This window comes from Brachyistius frenatus, unplaced genomic scaffold (assembly GCF_029030835.1).
Source record: "Brachyistius frenatus isolate BFR_SWC_R1_liver_20210118 unplaced genomic scaffold, ASM2903083v1 Contig_286, whole genome shotgun sequence".
NCBI classification, from domain to species: Eukaryota; Metazoa; Chordata; class Actinopteri; family Embiotocidae; genus Brachyistius; species Brachyistius frenatus.
In genome coordinates, this window is record NW_027210885.1 from 250,001 (window position 1) to 267,385 (window position 17,385).

Genomic DNA, 17,385 nt, shown 5'->3' on the forward strand with positions numbered 1-17,385 from the left:
GGACCATATTTATCTTCATTGATCCAAATCCAAAAGTTGCTTTCCACCTCTGCAGACAGCTGACGTCTGTCTCCGACTTTCATTCAGTTTTATTTCCGGGGTCGTTGTCTCCCTTATTAACGTTGCCCCTCCAGGTGATCAGCACCATGAACGGCTGCTAAAAACTAAACGGACCACTGAGCTGGAATTATTTGTGTCATAAATGCAGTTCAGAGGGTCACCGATGAACCTTTTTGGTGCTCAGATCTTTGTGTTGTGCAGCTTGAACTGAGCGCCTGTGTCCTGTGTGTCCTCAGGCGCGTCTCAACTGTAAACACTGCGGGAAGCCGGTGGTGGACGTTCGAGTCGGGATGCAGTATTTCTCCGAGTACAGCAACGTCCAGCAGTGCCCTCACTGCGGCAACCTGGACTATCACTTTGTTAAACCCTTCTCCTCCTACAAAGTACTCGAGGCTTATTGACAAATGTTGTTCATGCATGCTAGTTAAACTGCTTTTGTTCTTTTATTTTCTAACACAATCTAGGAAAGATTTTTTTTTTATTTTTTTGGGCCTTAAAGTGGTTTTTAAGTTCTCTTTGAATAGCTTTTTTTCTATGTATAGGAAAACTATGACTCCAGTTCAGAGAGAAATAAAAGTTGCGAGAACGTATCTCTGCGCGTTGAGGAAAGTGTTGATAAAGTGGGGAATTGACATTTAAAGTCAAGCACACACGTTTATCTGTGACAAGTGAATGTATCTGTATGCCAAAATTCGCTTTTATTTTTTACCAAAAAGATAAAGAATCTCGAATAAAGCCGAGAAAGACACACGGCGGTGTTGGTTTCGTATGTTCTGTATATCTAAGACAAGAAAAACACGAACCACATCAAGTGTTTGTTGTTGTTTTTTATAGTTGTCTATATTGTCTATAGTTATTTTGTACCTCCGAGTGTATTTTATTCCTTTCAGGTCATTTTGTGGTCTTTTGTTAATAGTTTACATATTCATTTTCAATCTGTGTAGTTATTGCTTCTCTTTTGGTTTTTGGTTGCATCTCTTCCTCGTCATTTTGAATGTGTTTCCAGTCGTATTACGTCTTTTTGTTGTTGTCTAGCCAGTTATTTTGTGTCCTTCGTTTGTTTCTTTCAGGTAATGTGTCATTTTGTGTCCTTTTGGCTGTTTTGTGTCTTTCAGAAATTGCCTACACGTTAATTTTGGGTCTGTGTAGCTATTGTCTCTCTTTCGGTTCTGTTTGCGTCTCTTTGTAGTTATTTTTTAGGTGTTTTGGTTGTTTTACGTCTTTTTGTAGTTGTCTATCCAGTTATTTTGTGTCCCTTTTTAGTTCCTTTCCATCTCTTTCATTTGTTTTGCATGTTTGTATTCATTTTCTGTCTCTCCAGTTTGTTTTGCATCTCGTTACAGTATTTTTTATTGACTTTACAACAGGAAATGTTAACAGTTACTGGACCAAGGTGCCCCTGGAGCAGACCATGACCCCCTTTAGGCCCTCTATGCCTAGTTGTCCCGGTCAGTAGTCCATCTTTTCCCTATGTTAAATGCTTTCACACCACACATAGAGTCCAACTGAGGAACCAGATTGTGACATCCGGGCACCGACTTGTTCTCACTTTTGTGCCAGAGTTTTATGTCCGTCAGATCACTGCTGTATGGACCCTTCTGTTGAGTCGGTGCTGCCATCGGGGGACGTTTGAGTGGCCTTCGCAGACTGCGACTCCGCAGCCGTGCTCTTTTCTTTCAGCGACAGTTCCTTTGCCGAAGGCGGCCGGAGGACGCACATGGCTGCGTGACCGTCACGTATGACTTTAGGCGGTGAGACAAATCCCACCGGTATCTCCATTTGTTCCACCATTTGCTCCAGAGTTGAGTCCTGCGGTAACAAAACACAAAGGCTTAAGACACTTTATAAATACGAAAGTTTAAAAAAAAATTTTTTTTTACTTGTTGCCACTTCTGAATATACTTTCCTTCACTGCAGAAAAATTGGTGGATGTCGGTAAAGTTATATTCTATCGGCATTGTTCCATATCGATTTGAAAAATATAATCATTGGCTCTACATTTGAGAGTCTTCCTCCTCACCAGTTTGACGGCAGGTTGTCCGCGTCCGCCGCGCAGACTAATCTTGACGTGGTGTTTCTTCTCCAGCCAGCTCTCCACTTGTTTCAGCTTGGTGGTGAGGTCATGAGACGTGATGCCGGATGAAAAGGTGAGCTCCTTCACCTGCACAGGAGCTGTGGAGAGAATACAGCCAGCCCCATTTAATATAATACATTACATTTTGTTTTATATAGAGTTCTTTTTATAATAAAACTTGATTTTTCTGAGATGTAACTAAGATAATAATGAGACTTTGCAGATTAATGGGGCTTTGTTTAAAAAAATAAATAAAAATAAAACTTCTGATTAGATCCTAATTAGGGGTTTACAGCAGTTTACAGCACTATACAGTTTAATAGCTCTAATATCGCTGCATTAGAAGCGGTTGTGGAATAAAAATGTCCAATCAAAGCTGTCCCGAACGTGCAAGACAAGTACGTCACTGAGCATATATAATGCTCAGACGAAAGTCTTAAAAGATTGCTGCATGGATCCAAGTGATAGCTCTTCTACGTAGTTTATATTCTTCAGCTTTTAATTGTACCTTTGAGACGTGCTGCCTGTTTTAAAGTTTTAAAGTTTTTTTTTCATTTACTGCAGTTTGTCTGAAGTTAATAAATTATTTAAGGCCTGACAATGTAAAACGTCCTTGTACTTAACAAGTATAAAGCATACATGTGCGATACAGCGTAGACCTCTAATGGTCTTTCTTCCAAAGTTTCAATCGGCGTGCGATCTCCTGTATTAAACCGATCTGGGTCCCTGACGTGACACCACATACCTGACTTCGCTTTCTTCTTCTCTCGCTGTTTCAGCTGCTCCTCGTGAATCTTTTTCCCTCTCATCAGCCGGTAGACCGGAGGGTCTTTGTGTTCACTGAGCAGAACCAACTTGAGACCCTCCTCATCCATGATCCTGATCACATCTGCGCGATGCATGGTGCCCAGGTTCTCGCCAGCCTCACTTATCACCTGTATCTGACGCTGAGGGATCTTACGGCCAACGCTGCTGACTGAGGCGTGAGCTCGGGAGTCCTGCTTTTTTTTCTTTGGCACAGGAGTCTGTTCTGTATCGTTCGCTTCCGTGGAGAAAGGAGACCATCTCCAGGAGGCAGCGATGATGTTATATTGTTTACTGCATGGCGTAAGTCTCGATGCTGGTGTCCTGCAGACAGGACGGCCTCCACACGCACTTCTCACAGCGTGGCACAGCACCCACCTCACACAACCTGCAGACATATCCTGGATAGAAAAAGACGATGTGATTACGTAAAACTGCACATCTACAGGTTACATTGAACTCGTGTCACAGAAATACTCAATGGGTGTAAAATCTAACTTCATTTAAGCGTCAGTAGTCATATTTGGAGTTGATAAACACTGTACATCAACAGAAAATTCAAGCAATTTTGAAAAAAAAAAAAAAAAAAAAAAATCTGTTTTTAGCTGCATCTCACCAGGCCAGCCTCCATTCAAAAACCGTCAAATTTAAGGTTGTTTACTTGTCTGTCACTATACACACCACACAGGCCGCAAGTAAAGACATTTTTTCCAAACTGTCAGGGTCCACCCTGTCATTCGGGATACACCACTTCTACTCCTTTACTTACTTTAGGGTGTATTACGCTTATTTGGTATGCCTGTCAATCTTACAAGTGACCCGACTGTAAAAGCGAACATGTAACAATACGCTCGTTAGTAACGTTATACCCAATTGATTAAGAACACGTGCTGATTCCTTAAATGCCTTACAATGTATGAAACCTGTTTTTTATTATTATTATTATTATTATTATTATTATTATTATTAAGCCTGAAATGAACACGCCAACTTTAAACGATACGATTTTAAATGCGAGTCCGAAGCTGGCAGAGGGAGATGCGTTCAATAACTTCATGGAAAACAGTGCCATTTGTCCTCGAGACAAACATTTCTTCTCCAGCTGGACAAACACAAGGACACGGCGGGTTACAAACATCAGTCCAGGTCAAATAAAAGACACACTATTCTCGGCAGTAAGTAAATTCCTCAGGTTTGTGTTGGTTTTTAAAAAAATTAAAAAAAATGTACTCACTGTGGATCAATGTCGTTTATTCATGTTTCTGTCTGCAGGAGGGCGACTGGTGTATCTTCTTCCGCCATGTACTTCTTCGTCTAATTTGAGTCGAATAGATATGCAGTGAAACCAGTATGCTGCCCTCCAGAGGACGAGATGGGACAAGACCTCAAACCATTAAAGGGTCAGTTCACTCAAATAAACATTAAAAAAAAGAATATGCAGTTTTAATTTGGGTAATCTTGCAATGCAGAGAGCTCTAAGTTTTACTTTAACCCAGGATCTTAGATCTGTGGATGAGATTTTGCAGCTGGGGATTTATTTGATTGGTTTAGTAGTGAGAATTTAAATGATAATAAAGATATCAGAATGAAATGAAATGAGTGGAATTTATAAGAGTCAAATGTGAGTAAAAAAATTAATAAAAAACGTTCCTCAAAGGGGAAGAAAAATTAACCGGAAAATATTTTCAGTTCTTGTTTATTAGTGATAAATTAATGCTTGTTATGTCAACAGCCAGACCTTATCAGCCGACAGTACCGGAATTTACATGCTCTTTTGTAACAGTTATGAGAAGTGAAAATTTCCCAGCTTTCGCTCTGTTGAAAAAAATTGGAAAACATTGCATTACTGAGGAGTATAAAGTCAAAACAACTATTTTCTAACCTTAACAACTGTATTACAAAGCGGTATCTCCAGAAACAACGTGGAAATATGATCTGCAGGATCCCTTTTTTTTATTTCATGAAGTGAATATCTTTGAAAAAAATCCATTTCCAAATGCATTTAATCTGATTTATATATTCTTTATTGTTTCCTCTTAAACATTTACCATTTACATTTCACTAAATATCTTTAAGTTTATAAGACACAATATTTTTTATGAAACTGATCCTGCTCCCATATTTGGGTTTTACACATGTAATATATTTCACTCTGAGAAGCACATAATGCTGACGACACATTCATTTCTTGAATTCTCTTTCATCACCTCTGGACGGTCACTACGGTATAATGTCACTCCTGCTTTGGGTAGAAGACTGGCCCATTCATGTCTTGTGACATATTTAGGAACTGTGAATTTGCAAAACAAAATTTCTGCAGCAGGTGACATGCAAAGTTTGATGCCATATTTGCTCGAAGGTTCAATTGCTCCAGTTTCCTGTTGAGCACCACTAGTTTGACTCCACCCGGAGAAAGGTAAGAATTAAAATGCTGATTTGGCTGCTGATCCTTTTCCAGAAAAAGTACTTTGGAATAACAGGCCTACGTGTTATTTATCTACCGTGGCAGTGACTGGATCATATTCTGACTGAGATTTAATGCCATCGAAACATCATGGCTCGACAAAGCTGGATGACTTGGAGTTTGTTCGTGGGTCTTCTGTGGATTTCTCCTGTTTGTAAGTAAACAATCTCTCAATAAAGATTGATAGGAAGGCATCCGAAAAACCAAGAAGTGGGAAAGTCTTAAAATCGTATGGGATTATTTTTATATGAATGTGAAATATAATGTGAAACTATGTGGTGTTTTTTTGGTTTGTTTAACCTGTTATCTGATTTGATCGACTGATCTTTTAGCAGAAGGAAAACATCTGAAAATCAGAGACTGTTTCACTGACCAAAAGCCTGTTATTGTTGCTGATAACTTCAATGGCTTCATCAGCGCAACAAAACATTGGCAACAAAGTGAGTATTACATTCATAACAAGCTATCTGTATATGTTAGGCTCATGTTTATTTATTTTTTTGTTAACACAATCTTAAGGAGTAAACCAGTAATTCCCAATCTGAAAAATACCAGAAAAATCCAATACAACCCATCAAAACTACACGGTTGAGAGCTGCTGTGTCCGACCATTTCCAAAACGTTTCGAATCTGATGATCTGACACTGGCCAGCTGTGTGAAGTTAAAAAAAAAAAAAAAAAAAAAACAGGAGCCAGCGATTTAATTTTACTTTCACTATCTTTTTTATTTCTTTATTTATTTTAATTTCCTTCTTCTTAATACATCCATGCATGTACTCTCTTGTTAATCCAATTTTCCCCAGTGGCCACTGATGGTACTGCACACAAGGACAGCTGCGTAGTATTTCTGCAGAAAAACACAATCGGTCAGATGTTTCTCCAGAGTCATCAAAATGAGTCAGGTGAGTCAGCTGACCTGCTACACTCATAGAATACTGCATCATATAAAACGGAAATGAGCATTTCAACGAACAGTATTTCTGTTTTTATTTAACAGAATATTGGCCTCAAATAGAGAAACATTCAGATTCTTACCTTCTCTACATCTCAAAATGGCACACCGTGAAACCAGTGTCTCTGTATGTTCTGTTTGGGAAGCAGTGCAACAACATAATGCCTGACGTCACAGGTGATATGATTTAACTCTACTGTATATTTTCCAGTGTTCATTTTTCAGTGTTGTGAGCACCACAAAGAATAATCTCAAATAAACAAAAACAACTATACTACTTTAATGATACAAACATAAAAGCTGATTCTTAAAAAAAAAAAATATATATATATATACTTTTCATTTCAGAATGTACCTTCAATCATACTGACAAAGGTAATCTTATATCTTTTATCTTTAAACTCTCATATTCACTATTTTCATCCCTCAATTCACCAATCAAAAAAACTTAAATAAGGTAATGTAATTAGTTTAGATTTTTTTTTTTTTTTTTTTTTAAGTGGTGTAGCTTTATCCCTCTAAGTCCTCTGTGTTGGTTTATGTTCCTTCTTTATTGTGGTATTAAACTCTGACAGATCCCTGCCACATTTCATGTGTGCGTACAATGACTGTATGTACAGAAGCGACCTATGATAAAAGCTACTGCGAAAATGGTGAGTTCCATTCAATTTAGTAAAAAATGAATTCTGATACTGCAGCTCGTCAAACGTCTATAATTTCTGTTATACAGTGTATTTGTTGCTTACCGATGGCAGTTCAAGTTACAAACAAATAGGCTTTAATGAATTAAACTACCTACAGTGAAAATTCTTCCTACTTTATATTGCATTAAATGTTTTGTTGTCAAAAATGCCGGCTTGCGCTTGAAATATAACTGGATGTTCCTTCCTTTCAGCTTTCCGGGTCAAAGACAGGTACATAATCAACATGACGAAAACAGACTCCAACTGTGCCAACTGTGACAATCCTGTGAAACAGCCCGAGAGCGTAGTTCATCTGAATAACACACTTCAAACTGAAGAAGAAGAACAAGTCGATGCAGCCAAAGCGGTGTAAGACGCACACATAGTGGATTTATACGATGAAAAGTTCGTTTTTACTTTCCTGCTGAAGTTAAGTCAAGAAAGTTTAACCCGCTTACGAGGAGACACAGCTGACCGAAGTCTGAGCAAAGTTTAAAAACAATAAAATAAAATAAAATAAAATTTAAAAAAAGGGTTTCAGACACAACATTAATATTCTTTCATCTGTCAACAGTGAACTAGTGAACGGAATGTCCGACTTTGCTGCCAACATGAACGGATCTTCAGTTGCGCTGTCTGTGGCTGAAGGAGTCACGGGGATCTTAGTGAGGGAGACGGAGCCCGAGGACGTAGACATCGTTTCCTTCGCTTACGCGTCTCCAACTGAAAGCTTAAACGTGGGTGCACGACTTTTATTGGACTTTTATTGGACTTTCATACACTTGCTGTGTCAACCAAATACAAACACCCTTTAGAGTAGCGGTATGTATTTTGTGACGTGGTTAACATAGCTTAGCATAAAGACCGGAAGCTACGGGGAAGAAACAACTCTCAATCTCGGTTAAAAAACAAAACAAAAACAAAAAAACGACACATTCTAAAATTCACCAGTTAACAAGTTGTGTTGTGTTTTGTTGAATTCCTAAATGAATACAAAAAAAACCAAAAAACTTAAAATTACTTTTTGTGGCCTTAGCGGTATTTCCAAATGGAGTTACTTCTTGGATAACAACAGCCGGGTTCAGTGGCGACTAAAAACAAAATCTAGAGCGCTTAACCGGTGCTAATGCCAAAGATGGATGAACCCAACTAACGGCATCAGTGTAAAATCACAAAAATACACTGTTTCCCAAAAATACAAGTATAATCTGAAGGTGTTTACACTTTACTTGAGTATTTCTATTTTTCTGTTTTGTATTCTGCATTTATTTTACAGTTTGTCAGTAGTCATTTTTGCAAATTAAGATTTAACCACAAAATAAATGCCAAATTTATATAGCCGAATTTGCTGCAATATTATTTATTTGTTTACAAGCGAGGCTATCACGACTTTATCGAACTTAAAACTAAACAAATTGCAAAACTAGAGTGCGTAACCGCAGGTTTTAATGAAGTCTTTTTTTAAATTATTTTTTAACCACAGTATGAATATGGACACACCCTTCGATCTGACAGATCAGATTAGAGTCACAAATTGCTGATTTTTAGATTGTACATTTGCCCGACTCTTAATAAAGACATTGCATCATATGGTCTAACGTTTTTAAAACACATGTGTTCTTCCCTGCAGATCATAGACAACAAAGACGCTCTCGCTGGATTTTCACGATCGGTTACGATCCCAAAAGAAGCTTTTAAACAAGCCATCTCCCATAACATCACCATACCGTTTGCAGCTCTTTTCCGATTTACTAATCTTGCACAGGTAAGGCAAAGAAAAAAAAGTAAAATTTCAACTTTACCTATATGATGGCTTCACCTTCACCTATGTGATTATGCTTATCATTTTTCAGGATGAGTTGAACAGCACTCTTTTAGGTAATGAAGTTTTAGCGGTTGAGATGGGAACCCAAATCCTGAATCTGACAGACACTATAAGCATCAACTTTAAAAACATGAGATATGTAAGTAAAAAAAAAAAAGAAAAAAAAAGTGCATTGTTTTAAACATCTTTTGGATTACATTGTTAAACCATTAGAGCTCATAGTTAGTGCAGCTTTGTTGTTTTACTTACAGGACGGGATTCCATCTTGTCAATCGTGGGATGGTGAAGGTATTTTTCTCCACTTTCTAATTTACATCTATGTAATTCATTGCTTACATGCCACCTTTATTCTCTCTAATACAAACTCGTCAGTTTATGTGTTTGATGCAAAAACTTATATGATGTAAAAAAAAAATGGAGGTATGTAAGCTGAAAATCTGCACATCTGAATACATGTATGTAGGAGGAAAAATCTGAAAGAGGAAACCAATCGGTCACAGTGAACGTGTCCACACAGCCAAATCAGTTATGTGTTGAATGTTTGTGTAGTGTTTGTTTTGTGGTAATTTATTCTCGAAATTATTTCATTGAAAACGCAATTGGGAATTTAATTCAAACTAATCTAAAATGTACTGCTGTCATCAGGAGAATGAAAGATGCAACCAGCTAAATTCAATCTGACTCCTGAGGACATGTGATTGATTGGCGCTCGACGCGTCTTTTCGTTCTTCACGCTCTCTGGTTTCACACTTTACGTGCGTCGGTCTTCTCTTGTAGGAAGTCGACCAAACTGGACCGGTGATGGATGCGTGACGAGAGAAGTTGAAGGCCACATTACGTGCGAGTGTTCACATCTGACGTTCTTTGCCATCTTATTGGTAAGTTTTACCTCTAAACTTTAAGCTTCACCCCTTGTAAATGTTTCCTCACGCGATACAAATGTGTGGATTTTTCCCCTCAATATCTACGTTTACCAACTTTGTAAGTAATCTAATCCTTTTTTTTTTTTTTTTTTATACATCTTTTGCTTTCTGCAGACTCCCCTCAATGAAACCATCTCCGCTAGTGACCTGAACAACCTCACCATCATCACCCAAATTGGCTGTGGCTTATCCATGTTCTTCCTCGCCATAGTCCTCTTCATGCACTTCATTGTAAGGTAGAAATAATGACATTTAATTTATATGGCGGCTTTTAATGGAATAGATCCAAAATAGTAAAACATAGGCTACAAAAAAATGCACATGTAACTGATACCGACTCATCTCTACTCGCACTTTCACAATTTTCAATCGGGCAAAAGTTGTGTATAGTCGCCCGTACCTGCTATAAGTGAAGGTATCTCCTCAGTTGAGGTTCCAGGCGAGCGGGACTGATGCTAAACCACTGCAGACCACCGACTGCTCAGAGAGAGTCATCACAATCACTAATTCTGACCGGGGATATGACAATGAAGCTAAATGATGCATATGAAGCAAAAGGAACGCTGTAAAAAGTTCTGAAAATTTCTCTGAGAAATTCCATCCTCAATCAGGGATGGAAAGACTCTTTAACGCAAGACTTGAGGTCTGCCGGAGGATGTTCGCTGACTCAGCTGGCTGCCCAAACCACATATCACAGTATTCTTTAATTAATAACATCACAAGGAAAAATGCTTTAACAGTTAAAGAAATGCTCACATTTTAATACCTGTTTGATGAGAGAAGTCTCGCTTTCAACATTTCGTAGAGACCAAAAAAACCAAAAACGGTGTCAAATCAGTTTACAGCTACCACAGTGATGAAGACGAGGTTACAAATCACTGACTTAAATGTGTTCACCTCTCTAGAAAGAAAAATTTGAGTTTTGTAAGAACGCAGACGTGTAAATACACTTCACTGGGAGTAAACTAAACCAAGATCGATAACAGCGCTGCTCTGCGGCGGTTAATGTCGTTAAAGCTCATGTAAATTAATCCGCAGAACACGAGGATAAGATCTTGTTAAAATGTCATCAGTATGGAAATAAAACTGTCGAAGAGTCGACTCATTGTTGGGGCGTAACGGAAATAACAAAATTATGCATCCAGCCATGCAAATGATACATCAAGGCTTCCAGGGAGTTTTTACCTCTACAGAACAAACACAGTGAAGATAATCATATGTATGTAAATATTACTTTTGTGGCCCAAGTTTTGAATAGATTTTACGAGCATAAGTTGGTCAAAATTATTTTCAACTTAAAATGATGTAAAACTGCACCAAAAAAAAAAGAAGCCATTAATCTTCTCATTCATAGCCAGTTAATAAAAGTGAATTTTGGGCATTTCTTCCAGATATATCAGTTAATTAAACAATTATTTAAATCAACCAGGTTCATTAGTTGGCTAATTGTTTCAGAGCCAAACATCATCATGTGTGTAAAACATTTAGTTGCTTCAGCAGATGGTGTAACCACGAATTCATATTTCTCTGGCTATGAGCCACAGAAACGTCGTGTCCACTCTGTTGAATGTTGTCCTCACAGGAAGACCAAGGCCCGGGAAGTCACGAAGATTTTTGTGCATCTGGTGTCGGCCATGCTCCTGCTCAACTTCACTTTCCTGATCAACAACATCGTGGCGAAGCTGCAGAACTCGGTGGGCTGTGTCATCGTGGCGGCCCTCATGCACTACTTCATGTTGGCCACCTTCACGTGGTTTGCCGTGCAGGCCTTACACCTCTGCATGCAGCTGCACGCCGCCGGCAGAATCCCGATCAGTCGCTACATACTGAAAATCTCCGTCACCAGCTGGGGTGAGCTAACGTCACCGTTTAGTTCTTTATGATGTTTAGACCTGACGACGGACGTGACGTGTGCAACTTTTCCGGTTAACTGTTTGTTTTTGTTTTTTTTCCTCGTTTGCTTCTCCAGTTCTACCGAGTGTAGTTGTGGCTGTCATGTTGATAACAGGAAAGTACGGCGAACAAGTCATCTACACTGATGACCCCAACAACAACGTGGTCATGTGAGGCGGCATCTTGTTGGAACTCTCGCAGCAGATTTCCCTTTTAAAATGCAGGAAAGCTCACTTGTGTCTCCGTTTCAAGGTGCTGGATAACAGACAATAACGCCCACAACATTGTCAACATTGGCTACTATGCCTTGGTCTTCATCTTCACCTTCGCCACCTTCGTCGTCATGCTGAACTGGCTCTTTTGTCTCAGGAGAACCAAAGCAGGCACGGCGCAAGTGAGCCAAAGCAGCAAAAGTATCGTGACCATCATGGGCCTGTGTTGCTTGCTGGGTATCACGTGGGGTTTCGCCTTCTTCGCCTACGGCGCCCTCCGGATCCCGGCCACCTACATTTTCACAATCCTCAACTCATTCCAAGGTATTTAACTCTAATCCAGCAGAAATGATAATCTGACGCTGACTGACAATTTTAGACAAACAGAAATAAATATTTGTGACCTGAGGTTGTTTGTTCCCACTCATGACAACATTAACTCTCAAATTGACCTTATTTTACTAGAATAAAGCTGCTCTAACATCCTGTTCGCAAAGCTGTGGCTAAAATATGGAGTAGTGTGTTTTAAATGTATGACATGGTCTTCACACGTCTTTTGCTCTCTCTGCTTGCCAGGTTTCTTCCTGTTCATCTACTACCACTACACCAGCTCCCCCGCCGAGGTAAACCCTGGCGTGAACGCTTACAGCAACAGCACCAGCAGCACCAGCACTCTTAAAACCAGTCTGGAGCACGAGAACCCCTACACCATCCACAAATAAAAAACCAACGGCGGCCGAGGAGTGAGTGAAGAGTTCATGGTCAGCCTGTGGTACAAGGAATTAAGTGGAAAGTGTATTTATGTATAACAATGTAATACAGTGAACCCTCGTTTTTCGCGGGGGTTACGTTCCAAATAGAAACCATGATAGGCGAAATCCGTGAAGTAGTAACCTTTATTTTTTTTTACAATTATTATACAATGAAATACTCCATAATACATTGAAACCAAAGAACAAAACCTTTTTACAGGCCCAAGCATTTGTTTAACAAATAAAAGTACTGTATAAATGTTTTGTTTTTACAAATAACTACTGTACTGTAAAATAATAATTTTAATCATCAATACGAACTGAAGGCTTCAAATTGCTGAGATCGGCACCGCCCCACTGCGACCCGAGTCATTGGATTAGAACGGGAGGAAATGAAAAATGATTATGAAAACAAATACAAAGTACAGTAGGACAAATAGTGACTCGTGTATTTCACTGCTCTTCTGACTGAGCCGCTGCATCCTGACTCCGCTCTGCAGCGGTTCTTTCTTCTAAAGCCGGCGGTGCAGGTGTGGTTTTTCGAGAGAAGAACATAGTTATCGGTAGTTGTTGTCGCTCTTTTTTCTTCTGGGCAAAAAGATTCTTATAAACCGACATGCCACCATCGATTATTTATAATTTGGCGAGCTGTTTTACGTACGTGTACATATTAAACCGCAACGTTATTGACAAACAGGTAGAGAAGAAGCGGAGAGACTGTTTAGCCAATCAGAATGCAGAACACAATGCACGATGCAAATCCGTGAAGCAGCGAGACCGTGAAAGGTGAACCGCGTTATAGCGAGGGTTCACTGTATATGTAGCTGCAATAGCCATTGATATTTTTCAAATATAAATTGCTTTAATGAAAGTTTAATGTTAGTTTATCTCAGCAGCAGAATTTGATTTGTGTTGCGGACAGTGAGGCTTTTACAAATATGCGTTTTCACTGTTTAAAATATGACAGAGTGAGGAACATGAAGGAATAAGAATTCTTTATTAAATTTTAGTCACACTCACATTAAATTGCATCAATATGTACAAAGCTTTTACAAAACACACATTTTTAAGTGAGAAATATTGAACACTTTTACAGTAGTAAGAGTGCTTTTGCTTCTTTGAGAGCATTTTCCAGTTCAGCCGCCTCCAGGGAAAAGTTCTCCCTCTCCTGCAGCATGAGGACTCGTGCTTTCGTGAAGTGTGCCATTTTTGCTTGGATTTCCTGAAAGTTTGTGAAATAGCACATTTGAAATGAACTCAGCCCAAAGGCCAAAGACCAACCGCAACAAAGAGCAAAGTTACTGGCAATCTGTCAACTAAAGGACAGTTAAAAACCAGGAGACTCACATGAAGCTGAACACGCTGCTGTGATGCAACTTCACCAAAGGTCTTTAATTCATTCAACAAATCTGTGGAAACACACTGAAATGAAAAAGGATAAAGCTGTTTAGTGGGTCAAACCATGCATATGTCTAAGATACAACTATATTTTGTATTTACAGTATATTTTTTCACTTTCATGGTTTTGTAGCATGTAACCAATAAGTTTATGAATGTAATTTCACTTATATCCCAGTTTGGAGATTTTTGTGCGAGTTTGATAAAGATTGGATTAAAAATGACTGTACACATAACATCAAATAAATTGAAATAAAATAGATTTACCAGAACTTCTTTCCTCTGATCTTCATTCTGTCGTGCAGCGTCTCCAACCGTCTCTCCTAAAACTGAGAAAGAAAGAAAAAGACGTCTGAATTTCTATCTAGTGCAACGAGGCTGACAAAAACACTTCATAATTTGTGAATACACTTTCTATTTATATACTAGTACATTCACCTGGGTCTATTTTGGAGGCCACCATGATGACATGACAATCCTTTAGGTTTTTATGAACCTCTGCGTTCTCCTTTTCGAGGTTGTTGTATTGCAGCTCCAACTCGGCAACTCTTTGCTTTAATATAAAAAATGGCTTTACGATTTTTTATTTTTTTTTGTAGAATATGGTGCAAAAATAAATGCTGTACAAAAATGACAAATAAAGATTCTTAGTTATGTCGATGTAATTGCTTTGTACCTGCGTATCCGAGAGGTTTTTCTGCAGATCCTCATTGGCAGTCATCAAATGCTGATTTTGCTTCTTGAGCTCTGCCTGTTGCCCGTACCTGGTGGGGACATAAAAGGTGCACATAAAGTATATGAGAAAAATAAAAACAGGCTGAAACTCACTGCATGCTCAGGATATGCAATATAATGTTTGACTTACCCTTTGTGTACTTTAGGAGCAACATTTTTCCTAAAATGACAAATGGTGAAGAAAAATAAGAATTGAGTTGTCGTGAAGGCGTCAGCAGGAACGATTTAAGCCCACTGAGACATGTTTGTTTGTTTGTTTGTTTGACTTTACACAAAATGATGCCAAAGGGACGAAGTATGAAATCATGCGACACAGTTTATTGAAGGTTTTGTGCCTCCGTTTGCCTCCTTACCTCGCTGAAGAAATATTAAAAGGCGTGTGAGTGTTTATTTTTTTTTACCTTGGAACATTTTCTTTGGGGGGTTTAAGGACATTGTCTGATTTCTGGCCTGCGTTGGCTGTCGTGGGTTTAAGTTCATGAACAGTTTTCTTTGTCTCTCCTGGAAGAAAGACGATTGTTAATCATATCAGGGCATTTTTGAATAATCTATCAAATATTTACTCAAATATAGATATTCTGTTTATTTTCGTGTTGAAGTAAAGGAACAATAACTATTCGTATTTAAAAAAAGCTAGAATCAGAAAAATCTAAGCATTTATTTTACTGAAAAAAAAAATTCACTTAAAACAATTCATGCGTTATCAACCGTCAGTGAATTAATCGATTAATCATAGCAGCTCTAATGGCAGATGTGCTTAGTTTAAAACACAATAATTAAAACCACCAGCACACTAATAGCTGACTTGACTCACCTCTTGGTATTTTTGATGACATGTTTTTTTTCCACAGCTAAAGGCACCTAGATGGACAAACAACACTATTTTTTCATAGTTACTAATTCCAGAAATACTTGTTGTTGCCCGCAGCATACAAATCGACAGATTTTGAAAAGGATTTTGTTACGATTTCCTCAAACAGGCAGTGAATTACTGTAGTTAGATGAGCTTAGGTGCACTTTAAGCTTTCGAAATAACTAAAACATACCAATAAACGTGACCTGGTTATGATAAAACGGCATCAATGCCTACCTTCGTGGATACGTTGAAAACGAGATTTGTCAACAGTCAAAATGGACCCGCACGAATTTTAAAAACGTCCCGCCCTCTGTGCGTAACTTCCGGTTAGCTACGCCATTTCCTGTACATTTTATACGTTAAACTAACCGGAAGTTACACAAAAATAGCGCTTATTTTTGTACTTTGAAATGCTCGTATTTCTTGATTTATTCAAACTAACAGTTATACAGATTTGAATAAGAAATCGTTTTTTTTGTTGTTGTTTTTTTTTTTTTTTTAGTTAATTCTACTTCAGTAACCGAAATAAAATAGGAAATCGAGAAAATAAGTTAAATTGACAGGATGCCTATGCGCATGCGTGGAGGCGGTTAAATTCAAAGCTCTGGCGTCGAGGCTCGTTAACGTTAAGCGTCGGTGAGGCGCCCTCGTCGGTCCCGGACAAAATTAAGGAAAATGAAAACATTTTGAAGCTCGTTAACAAGTGATTACTCAACGGTGCAAGTTGTAAAACGCGGAGAGTTTACTCGCAGCAGATACAAGGTATGGGCCGTAATGTTCCTTTGTTGTTTTGGTGCCCATTTTTTTTTTATTTTTTATTTTTTTTTTTTTAATGAATGGCCAACTAACGTTAACGTCTGCGTTAAATGAATAAATGCGCTGTAGTCTCACCGTTGTCGTCTGGATTGTAAAGTACAGAGAGACCGTAAGGTTTTTCGAGAAAAGTGGTGCAAACGTTGACGGTACGGAGCCGACGTCGTACGTAATTGCTCTGTTTAAGATCAATTATTGCGCAAATACGTCTGTAGATCCCTTTTGAAAGCTTCCTTCTGCGTTTGGATCCAAGTCTTTGTCAACCTGTTGTTGTTTTCCTCCACCTCCCCCCCCCCTATTGTTGCACACACTATGATATTTCTATGGTTATTATTTTAAAGCTCTGCCTGAAAATGCAGTATGCCTATGAAAGTAATTCAAAGTTTGCATGCATTTCACGTCTCGCTCGTCTTAAGTGTACTCGTATGCCGCAGAAGTTGTGATTTCTGCATACTGCAATATTTTTTGTGTGTTTTTCTACAGAAGAAGATGGAGCCTTTGGACCCCAGCAATAATGTGTGAGTTAGGATGCAGAGAGGAAGAGTTTGCCCCTTTTTGTGTCTGAACTTCAAAGCGACATACCTGAACAGCATCATCACAAACAAATATGTTGTGATTTCATATTTACGTTGTTTTTTTTTTAATGCTTTGTTTTACAGCGAAGGCAATGGCTATTTCAACCGACGCATTTCCTCGGTAAGTGTCACACTGTTTTCTTTTCTTTTCTTTTTTTTTTTTTAGATGAAGCCTGAACAAATGAATAACCTGAAGTATATCGCTTACAATTTTCAGATTTTAAAAGTACAACGGAAATCAACTACGTCCCCCGACGAGGAGCAACATGAAAATGTGGTAAATGGCGTTACTTACCCTAGAAATATACAATTAGATAGTAATGACTTTGTTTAGTGTTATGTAATTTATCATTCATGTTTTTTTTT

General features: G+C 38.5%; 4 protein-coding genes and 1 long non-coding RNA gene across 7 annotated transcripts in view; 3 read left to right on the forward strand and 2 right to left on the reverse strand.

The window, feature by feature from the left end:
* The window catches only part of heca (hdc homolog, cell cycle regulator), a 9,683-nt gene extending 8,875 nt beyond the window's left edge, over positions 1-808 (forward strand). The window contains exon 5 of the mRNA XM_069722331.1: positions 297-808. Coding sequence (XP_069578432.1) covers positions 297-461 — 165 coding nt within the window. The 3' untranslated portion in view covers positions 462-808. The remainder of the gene's footprint in view (positions 1-296) is intronic.
* Positions 809-893: 85 nt separating this feature from the next.
* Positions 894-4,249, reverse strand: mtif3 (mitochondrial translational initiation factor 3). The gene is made up of 4 exons (XM_069722333.1): positions 4,173-4,249; positions 2,880-3,339; positions 2,081-2,232; positions 894-1,869 (listed from the first exon to the last, which is right to left on the reverse strand). Exons 2-4 carry the CDS (start codon positions 3,334-3,336, stop codon positions 1,639-1,641), a joined length of 840 nt encoding a protein of 279 aa, XP_069578434.1. The 5' UTR covers positions 3,337-3,339; positions 4,173-4,249; the 3' UTR covers positions 894-1,638.
* adgrg11 (adhesion G protein-coupled receptor G11) lies at positions 3,896-12,703 on the forward strand. 3 transcript variants are annotated; one of them, XM_069722328.1, is made up of 19 exons: positions 3,896-4,113; positions 4,211-4,338; positions 5,448-5,556; positions 5,735-5,842; positions 6,206-6,304; positions 6,400-6,531; positions 6,703-6,729; positions 6,930-7,007; positions 7,250-7,406; positions 7,612-7,774; positions 8,668-8,802; positions 8,891-9,001; positions 9,114-9,150; positions 9,640-9,740; positions 9,900-10,021; positions 11,368-11,636; positions 11,755-11,848; positions 11,931-12,214; positions 12,467-12,703. In XM_069722328.1, exons 3-19 carry the CDS (start codon positions 5,493-5,495, stop codon positions 12,610-12,612), a joined length of 2,127 nt encoding a protein of 708 aa, XP_069578429.1. In that variant the 5' UTR covers positions 3,896-4,113; positions 4,211-4,338; positions 5,448-5,492; the 3' UTR covers positions 12,613-12,703. The 3 variants fall into 3 exon arrangements, with proteins under 3 accessions (XP_069578429.1, XP_069578430.1, XP_069578431.1); XM_069722329.1 differs by lacking the exon at positions 3,896-4,113 and having other exon boundaries at positions 4,272-5,354; XM_069722330.1 differs by lacking the exons at positions 3,896-4,113; positions 4,211-4,338 and having other exon boundaries at positions 5,535-5,556; positions 5,738-5,842.
* Positions 12,704-13,622: 919 nt separating this feature from the next.
* On the reverse strand, positions 13,623-15,930 carry knstrn (kinetochore localized astrin (SPAG5) binding protein). Its single transcript, XM_069722345.1, has 9 exons — positions 15,866-15,930; positions 15,590-15,636; positions 15,177-15,276; positions 14,906-14,935; positions 14,717-14,804; positions 14,479-14,593; positions 14,308-14,369; positions 13,990-14,064; positions 13,623-13,864 (listed from the first exon to the last, which is right to left on the reverse strand). Exons 2-9 carry the CDS (start codon positions 15,609-15,611, stop codon positions 13,733-13,735), a joined length of 624 nt encoding a protein of 207 aa, XP_069578446.1. The 5' UTR covers positions 15,612-15,636; positions 15,866-15,930; the 3' UTR covers positions 13,623-13,732.
* A 342-nt stretch (positions 15,931-16,272) lies between these two features.
* On the forward strand, positions 16,273-17,298 carry LOC138635040 (uncharacterized). The gene is made up of 4 exons (XR_011312048.1): positions 16,273-16,393; positions 16,928-16,962; positions 17,104-17,140; positions 17,237-17,298. It is a non-coding gene; the product is annotated as an uncharacterized lncRNA (long non-coding RNA).
* Positions 17,299-17,385: the final 87 nt, after the last annotated feature.

Bases quoted from the DNA above. Each gene is read 5' to 3' on its own strand.
- mtif3 (XM_069722333.1), bottom strand. From the start codon at position 3,336: ATGTCTGCAGGTTGTGTGAGGTGGGTGCTGTGCCACGCTGTGAGAAGT. The intron at 2,233-2,879 runs GTATGTGGTGTC...TTCTCTCCACAG, and splicing joins GAAGAAGAAAGCGAAGTCAG to CTCCTGTGCAGGTGAAGGAG. The intron at 1,870-2,080 runs GTGAGGAGGAAG...TTGTTACCGCAG, and splicing joins GACAACCTGCCGTCAAACTG to GACTCAACTCTGGAGCAAAT.
- adgrg11 (XM_069722328.1), top strand. From the start codon at position 5,493: ATGGCTCGACAAAGCTGGATGACTTGGAGTTTGTTCGTGGGTCTTCTG. The intron at 6,532-6,702 runs GTGATATGATTT...TTTTCATTTCAG, and splicing joins CATAATGCCTGACGTCACAG to AATGTACCTTCAATCATACT. The intron at 11,637-11,754 runs GTGAGCTAACGT...TTGCTTCTCCAG, and splicing joins AATCTCCGTCACCAGCTGGG to TTCTACCGAGTGTAGTTGTG.
- knstrn (XM_069722345.1), bottom strand. From the start codon at position 15,611: ATGTCATCAAAAATACCAAGAG. The intron at 14,370-14,478 runs GTGAATGTACTA...TTTCTTTCTCAG, and splicing joins GGCCTCCAAAATAGACCCAG to TTTTAGGAGAGACGGTTGGA. The intron at 13,865-13,989 runs GTGAGTCTCCTG...ACAAACTTTCAG, and splicing joins AGCAGCGTGTTCAGCTTCAT to GAAATCCAAGCAAAAATGGC.